The sequence below is a fragment of the Harmonia axyridis genome, chromosome 2, assembly GCF_914767665.1.
Source record: "Harmonia axyridis chromosome 2, icHarAxyr1.1, whole genome shotgun sequence".
NCBI lineage: Eukaryota > Metazoa > Arthropoda > Insecta > Coleoptera > Coccinellidae > Harmonia > Harmonia axyridis.
This window is the reverse complement of record NC_059502.1, coordinates 48,945,815-48,960,531: the sequence shown is the minus strand read 5'-3', so window position 1 is coordinate 48,960,531 and position 14,717 is coordinate 48,945,815. Positions and strand designations below refer to the sequence as shown.

The window sequence follows — 14,717 nt, the reverse complement described above, 5'->3', positions numbered from 1 at the left end:
TCTCTGGAGGAACCTACACAATAGCATAGAATCACGTACAACCTCAATCAACAATGAAATCGGTCCGAAGATTCACCTAACAGTCCCAAGTTGGGAATTCCAAATTCCTAACTACCGACCGTCTCGCTACTAAGCGAGGAACGAAGGTGCCGACCTTCGTTCCTCCGCCGCTGGAGTTGGTCCTCTACCTAGTCGCAACTCGTAATCGTCTACGGTTTCGTTTCCTGTAACCACAGTTACAAAATCGCGGTATTTTGGAGCGGTATTTTTCTGGAGCGGTCGCGAAAGTAACGCGACTGGTAAGTAACCGGTATTCGCATACCTCTCTATTCTGTGGCAAGGGCTCGAAGTCATAGAGGCTCTAGTGCGCCGAGCCCCGGGGTGACACGCACCTGACTGGAAAGCAGCTTATGTAATAGGGTTAGGTTGAATGTATATGATTATATTTTTGGTATACGATTATTTCCTTGATCTTGAAGTATTATATTAATTCCCAGTATTGAAACTGTGTCAAATACTGAAGCTAATTTAGATTATTGTGACTCGATATTGTCAGTTTATTTCTGTATTCTTTTTTCGTTGTTTGCGCTGTAGCTTGGTTTCTCTTATTGCAAGTGTAATTATTTTCTGTAATTACCTGTTTACCTGTTGAAAATAAAGGACTCATTATTATTATTATAAGAAAAAGTACATAATATAAAAAGCAAGAAAAAAATTTACAGAATATATGCTTGTCATCTATACTAAAATGTTTCCTTATTTTTCGAATGAATTATTCTCTATTAAGGTTTTGAAACTAAATCTGAATGTTTGTTCATTCCTCCGAATTCAACCAAATAGCAGGTAGGTACTATAAAAACCACATTTATTCAAACCAATCTTCATTTTATTTGAAATGAGTCATTGAAAACCGCTAGTAAACGATCTGAATTTCTCAACGATATACGATTGTAATGAATGATTTTTGTGGAGATAATATTGTTATTATTTATTTATTAATAAGGCTAAGAACTGGAAACCAAAAATGTTTCACTACATCTTTGCTGAAAACGGATTTATTCTTGAAGGTTGACCTTCTAAATTCTAACTCGAATTTGAGTTAATACTGACATTCATATGTTTGATATGTGAAAGAATCTGTCAAATTACATTATTTTGCATAACAAAGAAGCGAGTTTCCCTCCAATAACAACTCCTTAAAATTGAACTATCCAATAAAACTGTGGATATTTTCAAGTTCTAAAGTCAATCTTGTAAACTTAAACCAAAAAGAGATATTAAAATAATGGCAAGTAGCATGACATTGGTGGCAGGAAAACAACAAAGCCAAGTACATAATGAAAAAAGTGAAGATGGCTCAAAGCAGAAGGATAAAAAAAAGTTAAGAGAACCCAAATTTCTTCTTTCGAAACAGCAGAAGGAAGACATAAAAGAGGCGTTTGATTTATTTGACACTGTAGGTGGTGGATTGGTTGAAAGAGACTTCCTTAAAGTTGCATTCAGGGCATTAGGTATAGAGCCTAGCCGTAAAGATATCAGAAATCTTGCTGCATTACCACTTTACTTATCCTATGATGAATTTGTTGAACAACTTCAAATAAAGATGACTTCAGAGGATGAGCCAAGTGATGTGATAAAAATGTTCCAGATATTTGACATGAATCACTGTGGAAAAATATCTTACAAAGAATTGAAAGAAATTGCAGAGACTTTGAAAGAGGATGTTACAGATGAAGAGCTAGAAGAAATGTTAGAAGAGGGAGATGTATCAGGAGATAAGAAAGTTGAATTTGCAGAGTTTAAAACACTGTTACAAAGAATATTGATAGTGTGACAGCCAATCATATTAGTCTGTCTTGGAAAAGAACAGGTTATAACTAAATATATGATATTTTAAGAGATGAAGAGATACATAAGGATAGACATAAATGAAATATTTGAGATATAATATACATTAATTTTTTTGTATTGCTAAACCCAGCAAATTTTTACTCCTAGATATTTTAAAATTGTATTTTATAGAAGCGAGTATGAAAAAAATAACATAGATATAGATTTAAAAGTTATTTATTACTTATAAAATAAAAACACAAAATCGAAGTAGAAATAAACACACTACATAAAATTCATTCCAAGTAGAAAATCAAATTTTGAATAAGCACATTGATAGAAACATGCTATTCCTATAATAACAAACTTCTTCTTAACTTAATCCTCAAAAAGTGAAGGTATGACTAGTTGTTAATAAAGTACATGCATGATACTTTTTTATAGATATGGATCAGTCCTAATTATCTCTTACTTATACTTCTTTTCTATTGAATACGTAAATATCACAAAACAAGTTTCTATTGAGGATGAGTACAATTTCTATAAACTATGATTCCATATCACAATAAAATTGGCAACCTTTTATATACAGAAACACTTTCTTCAATATCAGTGATATAATAATTAGGAGAGCTCCAACTTAGAGTCATTACAAATAAAAATAATTTACTGAACATCTGCAGTCTAAGACATAGTACAGTAAATATAAGAGGATGTCGGAGATCTATTTTTCTTTAAAAATGCTATAGTTACTTGAGTAACTAACAAATTTAAAATAATCGAATGCTTAAATAGCTTTTAGAAATGATTTTTGAAAAAAAAATGTTAAAATTGTATTAGGTCTATTCTCTAGTTCAGAGTGAAGGGTACAATTGAAATCAAACACGGTAATATATCACAATAGATACTGATAATAATTAAGAGTTATCTAAAAATATTCGGTAAAATATTGAGATAGAAGAAATCTTACGTTTTACAGAGACAAACCATAATATTAAGATTTATGATATTCTGATATGCATAAATATCATACATCCACAAACGATTTTTGGAAGGTTTTTACTTCCAAGAGAAGACAATGTCCGTTTTAAAATCCAGATTCAGTTTATCAATTAGCAAGACCTGAAAAAAGTCAATTTGATATCATTAGAAAAACTATGAGTAAAACATAATTTAACTTCTTTCATAAACAAAAAATGAACTTACCTGATGAACTGCATCATAATAGAAATTTTTTATTGAGTTACCATTGAGAGTTGCAGAAGTCACAGTTGTTTGAACTCCTAAAATGGTTACATTTCCCAAGTTGGGTGGCAACTCTTGTCGATATATATTCTGTATTCGTAGTGTGTTATCTTCTGCAGAAAATGTAGTGAGAGAATATTGTTTTTCTTCATAAGTATCTGAAAATTCCAAAATCATTGCATTTTCATGGGACAATAATTATTAGTATGAGCATTCTATTAGGTGTCAAAGTAAAACGACTTGATGACCATAATTTACTTTTACGAAATAAAATCGAACACATTCACAAAGCTACTTCTAGTGAGTTATTTTCGTATACAATTCTGTATGAATTAACTGTTTTTAAAAAGTTCTTGAACCCTGCTTTCATTTTATAATCATCCTCAAATTTAGATTTTGTAAAATTTACCTATTTTAAATTTCATTATTTAGGTGTTTAAATTTGTTTGATACGGAAATCATAAATATCTTCAACTTCTAATAATTTTGCAAATATGCAATTGAAAATATCTTTTAAAAAATATATCTCAAGTGATTGATTGTTTTGTTATTTACTTAATGGAAATTCATTTGGAATGGACTTTTAGAATAATACCAGTTCAATATAGAACTTTATACTATTCTTTATTAAACCATGATCTACAAATCTATCACTATCAGTAATTTAGCAAGTTTCTGGAAAAAATTTCCTGAACCCATGGAGTAGGTGCTTTTCGTTTTTTGAATATTCCCTCAAAAGATTACATCAAACGATCTTTTTTCTTTGTTTCACTATCAGTTATACATTTCAAAATACCTGTATATTAATTGAAAAATTCTGTCGATATGCCGGCAACTGACGTACTTGCCGGTTTTTTATCCGTCGATGTTTCCGTACAGCATATAAGTTAAGTATCATTTGAAAAATGATATTTTTCAACTTGTGCACAAGATCTGTGATATGTGCCCTCCCACTTTATACAGAATAGTGTTTTGCACTCTCTTTTCTCACAACATTTTTAATAATTTTTGTTATCGACCTTTGAATTACCATTAGGTTGTACTTCTTTGCGCAAAGCGTCATCTTCACTCCGCGACATCTCGAATACTGGGTAATATACGGTAGTACAGGGTTATATATGAAGAAGGGCGATTGTTATTACAAAAGTTGTCAAAAAGTTGTATAGAATGAAAATTTCATACAGTGTAAGAGACACGTTAGCGTTTACTTATTGTTATTTTGTCATTGTACAATGAAAAACGTTGTACAGGGTTTCCAAAATTGATGAAGGCATCTCAAGAAGTATAAGACTTGGAGAAAAAATCTTGAAGAATATTCAATCTCAAAATAGTCAGAAACCGAATAATAGATATCTTGATTCATTCTAGAGTAACAGGGCGTTTCTTGAAAAATGACTTTCAAATATTTTGCTATATCTATTATCCTTTATGAGTATCATATGAATCATAAAGATTACTGAAAATTTTTCAAAAATCTCGAACAGAAACCAAGATATAGCGAAATATTTGGAAGAGTCATTTTTCATAAACGCTCTTTAGCTCTGCTTTCTGATATCTTATTATTTCGGAAAAAGAGGTCGGGGTCCTTGGAGTTTTTTTCCATGAGCCTTATAGTTCTTGAGATGCTACTGAGTTTCGAATTCCGGGCATCCTGTACATCTTTCATTGTACAATGACAAAATAATAATAAGTAAACGCCGACATGTCTCTCAGCATTGCACTGTATGAAATTTTCATTGTATAGAACTTATGTAATAACGGTCACCCTCCTTAATATATTACCCTGTGAATCCCGAAAACTGGTCATAGCAAAGTCAATACTGTTTGATATAATGATAGTGTACTCGAACTAAGAGTAAAATTGGAAAATTCCACGGACGACTTTTTTTATTACTGGGTGAATTATGAACTAAACGAATTTCATTCTGAATGATGTTTGACTCACCCCGTATCTAACAATGATTTTTATTAAAAACCAGTCTAAAATTATTACCTTATGGGTAAGCAATATTTTTCGCTTAAAAGTGTTTCATTCGAGATGTTTTCCATGAAATATGACTTCAAAGAAATGCCATTTTCCAACTTCAACACCCTGTATCTCGAAAACGAGTCATAGGATTGAGTTGGACCCATGGACTTTCTTGTACAGAAGATCATTTTCTACAAAATACGAAAAATTCCGAAAAATTAACCAGTGACAATTTTTCCATTAGGCTGCTGCCTAGTCCTTTGCAATTTCCTTTTATCAAATTTGCAGTGATCCTTAAAGTAAAAAAAAAACTCACTCAATGAGTCTCCATCATCCCAATACAGCTGACCTAGTGCCTTTCCTTGCTCATCCAGAGCAACTAACAAGTGAATAGGTGTTTTGCGACTTTCAGTTGTTGTCTGTTTCGGAGATTGTTGAGGAATTATATATCCACCTCGAACAAATAAGGGAATTGTATCCAAGGGTGCAGATATATTGAAAAATTCACCTTTGCTTATGGTAGCAGCCTTACTGTAAAAATCATACCATATGGCTTTTGGTAGATACCCTTGAACAGTTACAACATTGTCCTAAAATTAAAGCTAGAAATACCAAAAATTCAACATATATTTTTGTATCACCTCTAAAACAGGAATTATCATTAAAGCTGGTCCCCATAAGAACTGAGAATCTATATTGAAAGTAGAAGGATCACTCCAAAACCTAAGGAATGAACATGAATTAATTATTACTGAAACACATTGTTACTTATACATATTTGAAAACAGAACTTACTCAAACATTAACGGTCTAGCTACAGTATCTCCATATACATGTGCATTCCAAAATAATGTATACAAGTAAGGTAAGAGTGAATATCTAGTCATGAGTGCTTTACGGGATGATTTAATCACTAAATCTCCAAACGCAACAGGATCTTGATCCTGAAAAAAGGCATTGAATAGTTATGATAGATACCAATCAATTACATCAAAATACTAACAATCCCGTCATCGGTGTTGTGATTCCTTGAAAAAGGATAAAAGGCCCCCAATTGCATCCAGCGGTTACATAGATTAGCTGTCGTATTTCCATTGAATCCACAAATATCTGCTCCCATAAGTGGAACACCATAAAGACTGAAGCTTAAAAGTTCTGAAATTTGTTTTTTCTTAATTCACTTATGAATAAAATTATTCAATAATTTATAGTTGAGAAATATAATTTTTTAAGTTTCATGGTTTCATAGGCTTAATTATTTTTGCATTGATCGGACTAGGCATTATTATAAAAAAAAAGGGCTCTGAAACTGAAATTCACAATAATTCGAATTACAACTCTAGTTTACAGAATTTCACTTACAAAGCTGGCCGAACCATAATCACCATAGTATAATTGGCATTGATATTTATGAAACAGTTGAAGTTATGTTATTGTATAGAATATTGTATATAGAATTTGTTTAGAATTCTCTGAAGATCTAAAAATTGAATATTTAATTTAAAACAAGATATTTGGTAATGATTACTGTTACATGACATACAGGCTGTATAAAAAGTTTTAGAAAAAAAATGCACTGCTAAAAATACGAATCCACATCAACATAGTTGCGAAAAAAATTAGGGGTTGATTCCTTGTCAAAAAAAATAGGGTGGGACTTTCATATAAACTTTTTTTTTTAGTACATTCCTGCTTAGTTACAGCCCCCTAAAGATGGCGCTCGAACAGTAGTTTTTAACTTTCTTCCTGAAACCCGAAAAATTCACAAAAATGAAATCCAGCTGACATTTTATGCGGGCGAGAAGGTTCAAAAAAATTGTTGGTGATGCTCCTCAACGGGGTAGAAAAAGCCACCCCTCAAACTTGTATCGCAGTCAATTTTTCTTTATTCATATTTTACAATAAGAAAATCAATTTTGGATAGACTGATCCATTCTTAACGAATAAGGTCTCTTGTAATTTTTTGCTAAAATTCACGGTTTCTGAGAAAAAAAATATATCAACAAATAATACGCCTGAGTTGTGGAGGTTGTAATTATTTTCGATTATTTATCCAATAGGCTGATAGGAGTTTCTTGCAGCCCTTAGCATCCTTACAGCATCCATTTTGTTCCAGCAACAAAATATGGTATTTTCCTATATATGCATTATAATGGTGCCAGTTAGGTCTTTGTTATGGCAACCCTTTGGTATCATCAGAGTGCACCCAAATGTGAGGGACTGTGGGATAACCTAAGGCTCACGGAACAGAGCCGCTAAATTATAACTGATGGGTACTTGGGAAGTATTTCCACCAGTAATTATGGATATTCTCTAGTCCCGGTGCTGCCCAGTTGTTGGTTTTCTTTAACACATATTCAATATCAGGTTTTGTGATTTGAATGTTGCCCATTTCGTACTTAGTGCTTTGAGTTTCTGCTTCCCTAATCCATTTTGCCCAACGTCATGATGTTTATCTGAACCCCATATTTCCTGCCAGTACTTACACATATCTTCTGTCTTCGGTGGTTTGTCAACTGCAGCAATCTCTTCCTCAAGGTTTTTGAAGAATTGCTTTTGGTTTTTATAATATAGCTGGTTATTTTTGTACCTCTTGGTTCATACGATTACCTAAAGCCTTTACCTTTTGTTTCATCTGGTCACAGAAGGTCTTTAACTTCTGTTGAAACTTAGGTGCCAAAGGTTTGGTCTGGATTTCAGAGGCTAATTTGTAGACAGCTTTAAGAACTTTGTTGGATGGAGTACCACTATTAAGGTAAGTGTGTAATATACCAATGCTTTTCCTGAACCTCATTATTTTCTTTCCAAGGTGAGACTTTCACAGTGGTTGCTTTCTTTCTGACTTCGCAGTTGGTTGTTCTAGGTGCCTCTCCATCTCCGTAACAACTCCTGCGTACACCAGATCTACTATGTCACTGATAAACGAGATATTTCTAATGCACATTTTAATTATCGCGTCCACGCTCTGAACCCTGCTCAACATCATACGTGAGCCTTTCATTCTGGGGATTTTCCATCCAATTTTAATGAAACATCTTGTTCCAAACTGATCTCAGTCCAACAATGGAAACCACAATAAAATTTGTTTGGCAGTTTTGGATTTCAGCGTGTCAGACACAAGAATTTCGGTCTTTTCTTATCGCCCACGCTAATTTATGAAATCTATATAGACATCAGTTTTTGCTACTTTATTATATGTTAATTATATGATAATCTATATCAAAATAATATTGATACATGAAATTCATATTTACTCACGTGGTATGCTATACTTCATATCTAACCATGCTGACCATACATCACCACTCCAATGTCCAGCATAATTGCCAATACCGGGAAATGTTGATCTAGAGATAACCATTGGTCTCTTTCCACGGATCTCAGCCAGAGCGCTAAAAAGTTCAAATTACACTTGATTGTCTAAAAAACATAACTTCATCTTACAAATTGGTCACAATCGCTTCTGTGAACCCAAATAAATTATGTACATCATAATGTAAACCTGCATACTGTTTACATGACATGCACATAGTCTTGTAATATAAAAGTCCACCATCAACAGATGGTAGGTAAGGAGGATGTTCCAAGTTATTCTGAGGGCATCCTGTACTAGATCCTGAATAGAAGTTGGAAGGTTCATTCATGTCAATCCAAGATCCATCGAAGCTTATCTGCTCATGTAAATTCCTCAACATTGAAGTCCAATAACCAACACTATTTGGATGTGTGAAGTCTGGCCACACTGTAGTACCTTTATTCCAAACCTAGATTGTGTTTGTTCATATTATTCATTCATGGATATTATACAATCAATTAATTAATTATTACACTTATTAACTGATCATATACTATGATACATTGAAATTCAAATATAAGATGTATATGTATATTATGCAAATACACCTGTATCAAACAATATCAACATTTTCAGTTGTATCCATAACTTCATCTACTTTTAATAATCTAAGTCTGTATTAATGGCTTACCTTCCCAATAAATATTTGATCACTACTATTCTTCACAAAAATATCCATTTTGACACCTTCATCGTAAGGTGGGTAAGTACCGGGTACTTCACTGGCACTGACTCCAGCATCAATTAAAGGTATATAATGCATACCTTTGTCATGCAACGTTTCAATGAAATCGGGAAGACCTTTGAAATTTCTTTTATCGTAAGTGAAATCATTACTATTGTTCATGTAGTCTAAGTCATTCCACTGAGTGTCCTGAAAAAGGAATCTGTTTTAGTTTCAGTTCATAAGAATCAATTTTCTTGATGAAAAATTACCAGAGGAATTTCAGCATCTATATTCCTTTGCATAATTTTTTTTGTTTCTTCCAATGTCTTATAACCAAAGCGACATAAATGGAAACCTAAACCCCAATAAGGAGGCATAAAGGGTCTTCCAATTAGATCAGTGTATTGCCTAACAACATCTGCTGGTGTAGGTCCTAAGAAAAAAAAGAAATCCAAGATTCCACCGATCGATCTATAGGTGATTGCAGGAGCTGGTTGTAACAATATATCTGAAAAAATTCTATGCTTAATACCATAATTATTCTGACTACAAATTTAAACTTACCCATTGCATTACTGTTCAGCAAAAAAACTCCGTGTGAATGACCTGTTTCTTCTAATAATAAGTAGAATGGATGGCTACCATATAGATTTTTCTGAAAAATATTCATATATCAGTCTCGTTTGAACGCTCGCGGTGTACACATGTGTGATAACGCGCGCATACGGCGAATTACGATAATAATTCTAGTGGAAAACTACGTAAAATCTCGAAATTTCTTCAAGTAGATTACAACTGATTCTTGTATAGTCCATTCAGGAATTATTGACATCCCGGGTGGCTTTGGAAAATCGAAATTAAGTTGGTACTGGCTCATTCAGTAACAATATCAGATTTTTGGGTTGGCATTGGAAATGTCATTGATAGGAGGTTAGATTTCAGAGTGTTTGTGTTATTGGTTTTGATCCAAGAAATTTTGAAACTAAAAAGTTGTATCAATTTCAAACACACATTGATTAGTTTATTTGAGTATTTCTCACAGTACTGTTTGAAGAAAGAAGCAGGCAAATAATTACAGCCTGGATTAGTGGAAGAAAACCTGTGCAATACGACCTTCAAAGAATCATTGAATGATTTGATTGTTACCAAAAGCAACCAATATATCAATCTGGATGAAATTTGACCAAAAAGCATATGAATTTTAATCAATCAAAGACAACATTACATAAACTTAATTGATTACAAGTTCAAAACAGTTAATAAAAGGAAAATTCTTATTGATAAACAGAAAAATATAATAAGTTGAGTACGATTTTAAGGTGAATACAGAGAATATTTGCAACAAAATGTGAAATTCATTTATCTGGAGGAAACTTGGTAATTTGAAAATGTCAGTATTATTTTAACAGTGGACTCTAGAAAGAAAACAAAAAGTTTTTCAAGTATATTCAAGGGTAAAAGTAGAAGGAGCACTATTTTGAATGCTGGATATTTGGATTTTTACCTGGATGTTTTGTTTCGACAGCGGTGATCATGAGGATTATATGAATCTATGAAGGGAGAATTATTTTATAATTGGGTTTCTAAATTAATACCTTTTCTGCAGATAATTGGAATAATGTGTTCACAGCTCAAATGATGAATTTCAAAAATTCATGGAGCATGACCGAAGTTATGTTATATCAAACTATATGAAAAAGATCTGTAAACAAAGTCTTGGCATTGCATCTATAGTTTATTTATATTCTATTCTGAAATTAAGTATTTTTATATCTGTTTTTTGTTCTTCAATGAGTAATTCAAGAATCTAATAAATTCTAATTGCTTTGTAGAATTTTAACTGATTATTTAATCGAAAACATATTCAGAACAGTAAATTTAAGAATTCCTTCCCCTCTTAACCACATAAAGATAATAACAGAATGCAATAAAATTTTAAAATTCACAAATTAATAATAATTTCATGCAAAAATGCTTTTAGTGAGTGAGTCAAAGCTGTTATGGGCAAAATACTTTATGTAATTTAATAGTAAATAGTATAAAAGCATTTCAATAAAAATAGAAGTGTATAAATAGTATCTATATTTTTCATACAAGTTTAATCAATCATTCATGTCATGAACAGTTCCAATAAATAGTGACTTTAGAAAGTAATTGACACATCGGCTGATAAATTGGTTCCAATTCTGAAAGTTACGGTACAACTGTGATGTCAAAATTTTTCATATACTAAATGGATTCTTTGAATTTTATTTCTGTCTTACGATATGGCTCTTCCATTCACTAAGCTACACTATTTAAATTCATCAACCAGTTTTTTCTGTTTTTTTTTCACCAGTTTAGACACCACAGTTAAAATGATCCATAAGAGTTATATGATAAGAATTTTGCAAGCAGATTGGTATCCAGTGTCCATCAAGAATGCAACAATTTTTGAAGAGCTTTTGGTGAAAAGAATATGCATATTTTAATGATCTTCAATAGGATCTTTCATGGTCGACTGTTAAATGAATAGATATTTCTTCATTGGATTTCCTTGATAGCATTTCACTATATTTTTACGTTATATAATCTGAATTCCAATTTATGAAATCATGACTGTATGCGTCCCTTCGTAATAATTGTAATTTCGAAAATTTAGGATCTTTCGGATACAAAACTGATAAAAATAATTTAAACTGGTTATTTCTATGATGAACCACAGCAATTTTTAGTGATATTTTTGTAACCAGAAATAAAGCCGCGACTAGACGTTCAAGGCCTACTTCGATGTCAATAATTCCTGAATGCCTTCAATTTGACTTTGAAAGCAATTTTGGACTTGATCGAGAATTTTCAAGTTTTTATTGAATTAAAATTTGAAAGAATTAATTTATCTATGATAATGAGAACTCACATTGAATTGTGGAATACTATCATGATTGAACAGAGTATACCTAGTCCAGTTTGAGGGTATCATAAAGCTTTCTTGATGTTCCCCAATTCCATAAATGAAACTAGATGGCAATTTTCCACTCACTTGAAGAAATTGATTGGCAAAAATCAAATTCCTAAATTCCAGTGCATCAAAACTGGAAGAAAAATTGTCCTTAATGATTTCCCCAAAAAGTAATTTGAACATCTACTCACATAACTGTACCATCTGATTTTCGAACAACCTGAAATCCTGGTTTTTCAGGAATGTAAACAAATTGATAGAGTAAATTGATTGCTGCTCTATCAACTATTGGTATTTCTGGATAAGGTGGCTCAAATCTATGTTGTAACGGGTCAATAATCTTAAAAAAAAAAATATATGAATCGATCCAATATAAGATACATATAACAGAGATGTGTATTTCAATCAACTTTTCTGATGGTTGCCATCAACTAATTTGTTTAGTGTTCAAAGAATAAATAAAAAATTCTTTGAAAATTAGTGTTAATTTTTTTTTGCCTGTATGAACCTACTAATCTAAAAAACTACTTAACAGATTATATTGCAATTTTTACAGATATATTAATATTAGGACATTGTTTCATTGAAATTTGTTGTAAGTGAAAGAAAGGGAATTCGAGCGAATAACTGGTCACCATTGGTAAGTACAAATAATAACCAACTGCATTCAAGAGTTTTTGGTCATGGTTGGATATATCACATGGCGTCATGAACTAACCCTTCTATGTCATCGATTTAGACTGCAGAAAACCAAACGTAACTACACTCAAGGTTAAAGTTCGGTCATTAATGAAATTATAAGGTAAGGCAAATTCGATCAAAATGAATTCCGGACTCAAAAATATGCAAGCCTACACAATTTTCTGTAGATGGCAAGCTTTGGTTTATTGAAACGAGGCGTCAATATAAAAGGATGATATTGAAATAAAAGATGGTTGTGTTCGTTTTGATTACCCTAAAACCCTCAATGTTTTCAAGCGGAAGTTGGTTATTGGTGGTTAATCCTAATGGGCTATAACCAAGGGCAAGACCAGAGATAACCTCAGTTATTAATGGTTATTCGCTTGATTTCACTTAAAAGAAATCATTCAAAAATAGTCTTTCACACATTAAAAATAACTAAGTAACTTTGACTTTCATCTATATTTTTTCCTTGAAATTGCATAAATAATCAATGGGTGGCATTCATCAACTAGAAGATGTTGAATTACCATGTGTATGAAAATTTTTTCATTATTTACCTTAATATGCAGTCTTGATTCGGTTTCATATTTTACTATCAACTTTATAATTTCAACATCATCAGGGTATGCACTTCTATAACTTCTTTTGAGAAAAGCTATCAATCCAAAAGCTGTTTGTGTCACATTTAAATAATTATATGTGGGATAACCTTGAGGGTAAAAGCAATAGGGGATTCCTAAAGGTGCTGAAACTGGAATCCAGCAACAGCCTCTTTTTTCACATGTTTCCTTTGTTGCAATTCCTTGAGGCAGGCAATCCAATTTATCTTTATTATCATAAACCTGACATTGGCTTGAATTCGGTTTGATGGGAAAAGGAAGTTCTTTGGAAAAAATAGGATTTTTGATGGAGAAATTATTTGCTTCTGAATAATTATAAAAAATTTGAGTCTTAACAGGCTGAAAATAAGAGAAATAAGGAAAAAGGATGAATAACAGCTATTAATGTTACCTGATTAGAATTGTATGTTGAATCCTCAGATTTGATATCAATAATATCAAAAGAATAAAGCAGAAATAAAACTAGCCCAATGAAAAATAGTATCGAATGAAAAATTGCAAATATTGAGTAAAAATTTGGCTTTGAACTTTTCTTGCTTTGTTCTTCAGTTGAAAACTTCTCATAATGGTCCACCTAAAAAATAGGGTTCAAACTAATAAATAAAATGAAAAACCTATAAAATCTATTTTTCTATTCAATGAAATTATATCATATTTCAATTGAAGTAATTGTAGTAGAAATACTGGGTTATTTATTAGCTCATACACAAACATTGCCATATGAAAGATCATGTAATTATAACAAAAAAAACATCATAGGATCATTAATGTCTATTGATATAATTTATTAATAACAAAAAAGTATGACTTTTCATGTGGCAATGTTTGTCGGTGAGCTAATAAATCACCCTGTATAATAATTTTTATAATTTATAGGGATACACTCACCTTATTCAACGTGTGGGGAGAAAACTTTTCAGAAACAGATGATTCCCTTGAGACCTTATTCTTTTCTGGTGATTGTTCGTTGTGAAAAGAATCAAAAGAAACTGTATCTATTTTACAAATATTTGCCTTCTTTCTTGCCCTAAACAAGAAAAAATTGTGGATTCTGGTCATTTTCGAAATTAGATTTGGTTTAGCTATGATATAAATCCCTTCCAAAAATGCCGACTTATTATATTCACGTTGTATGAGTTATTGGAACTTCACAAAAATAGACAATTTTTCCATTTAGATAAAAAGATAACTTTTCTGTTTTCTAATATTTGTTGAGTAAAAGATCATTTCACAGTTAAAACAAACCATATTCATTTTCAAACAATAGATGATTAAACTCTATAATAAAGCCATTGTATTTAGCAAATAGCGTAACATAACAATGATTACACTACAGAGTATATTCGAAAGTTTTCATTTTGTACTGAAATCTTATCAATGTTTATTGACCTTGAAATAAATTGACAGCT

At 31.7% G+C, this 14,717-nt stretch overlaps 2 protein-coding genes across 2 annotated transcripts; one reads left to right on the top strand and one right to left on the bottom strand.

The window, feature by feature from the left end:
• Positions 1-1,023: 1,023 nt before the first annotated feature.
• On the top strand, positions 1,024-2,055 carry LOC123672324 (caltractin-like). The gene has a single exon (XM_045606402.1). The coding sequence runs from the start codon at positions 1,286-1,288 to the stop codon at positions 1,832-1,834; it is 549 nt and encodes a 182-aa protein (XP_045462358.1). The 5' UTR covers positions 1,024-1,285; the 3' UTR covers positions 1,835-2,055.
• LOC123672323 (lysosomal alpha-glucosidase-like) lies at positions 2,052-14,717 on the bottom strand. The gene is made up of 16 exons (XM_045606400.1): positions 14,197-14,717; positions 13,700-13,882; positions 13,246-13,647; positions 12,196-12,344; positions 11,963-12,137; positions 9,631-9,721; positions 9,336-9,574; positions 9,031-9,273; positions 8,489-8,808; positions 8,303-8,436; positions 6,048-6,199; positions 5,840-5,988; positions 5,686-5,767; positions 5,361-5,634; positions 3,037-3,233; positions 2,052-2,952 (listed from the first exon to the last, which is right to left on the bottom strand). Exons 1-16 carry the CDS (start codon positions 14,365-14,367, stop codon positions 2,890-2,892), a joined length of 3,024 nt encoding a protein of 1,007 aa, XP_045462356.1. The 5' UTR covers positions 14,368-14,717; the 3' UTR covers positions 2,052-2,889.

Bases quoted from the DNA above. Each gene is read 5' to 3' on its own strand.
- LOC123672324 (XM_045606402.1), top strand. From the start codon at position 1,286: ATGGCAAGTAGCATGACATTGGTGGCAGGAAAACAACAAAGCCAAGTA.
- LOC123672323 (XM_045606400.1), bottom strand. From the start codon at position 14,367: ATGACCAGAATCCACAATTTTTTCTTGTTTAGGGCAAGAAAGAAGGCA. The intron at 9,575-9,630 runs GTAAGTTTAAAT...GAATTTTTTCAG, and splicing joins GCTGAACAGTAATGCAATGG to ATATATTGTTACAACCAGCT. The intron at 5,635-5,685 runs GTGATACAAAAA...CTTTAATTTTAG, and splicing joins TGATAATTCCTGTTTTAGAG to GACAATGTTGTAACTGTTCA.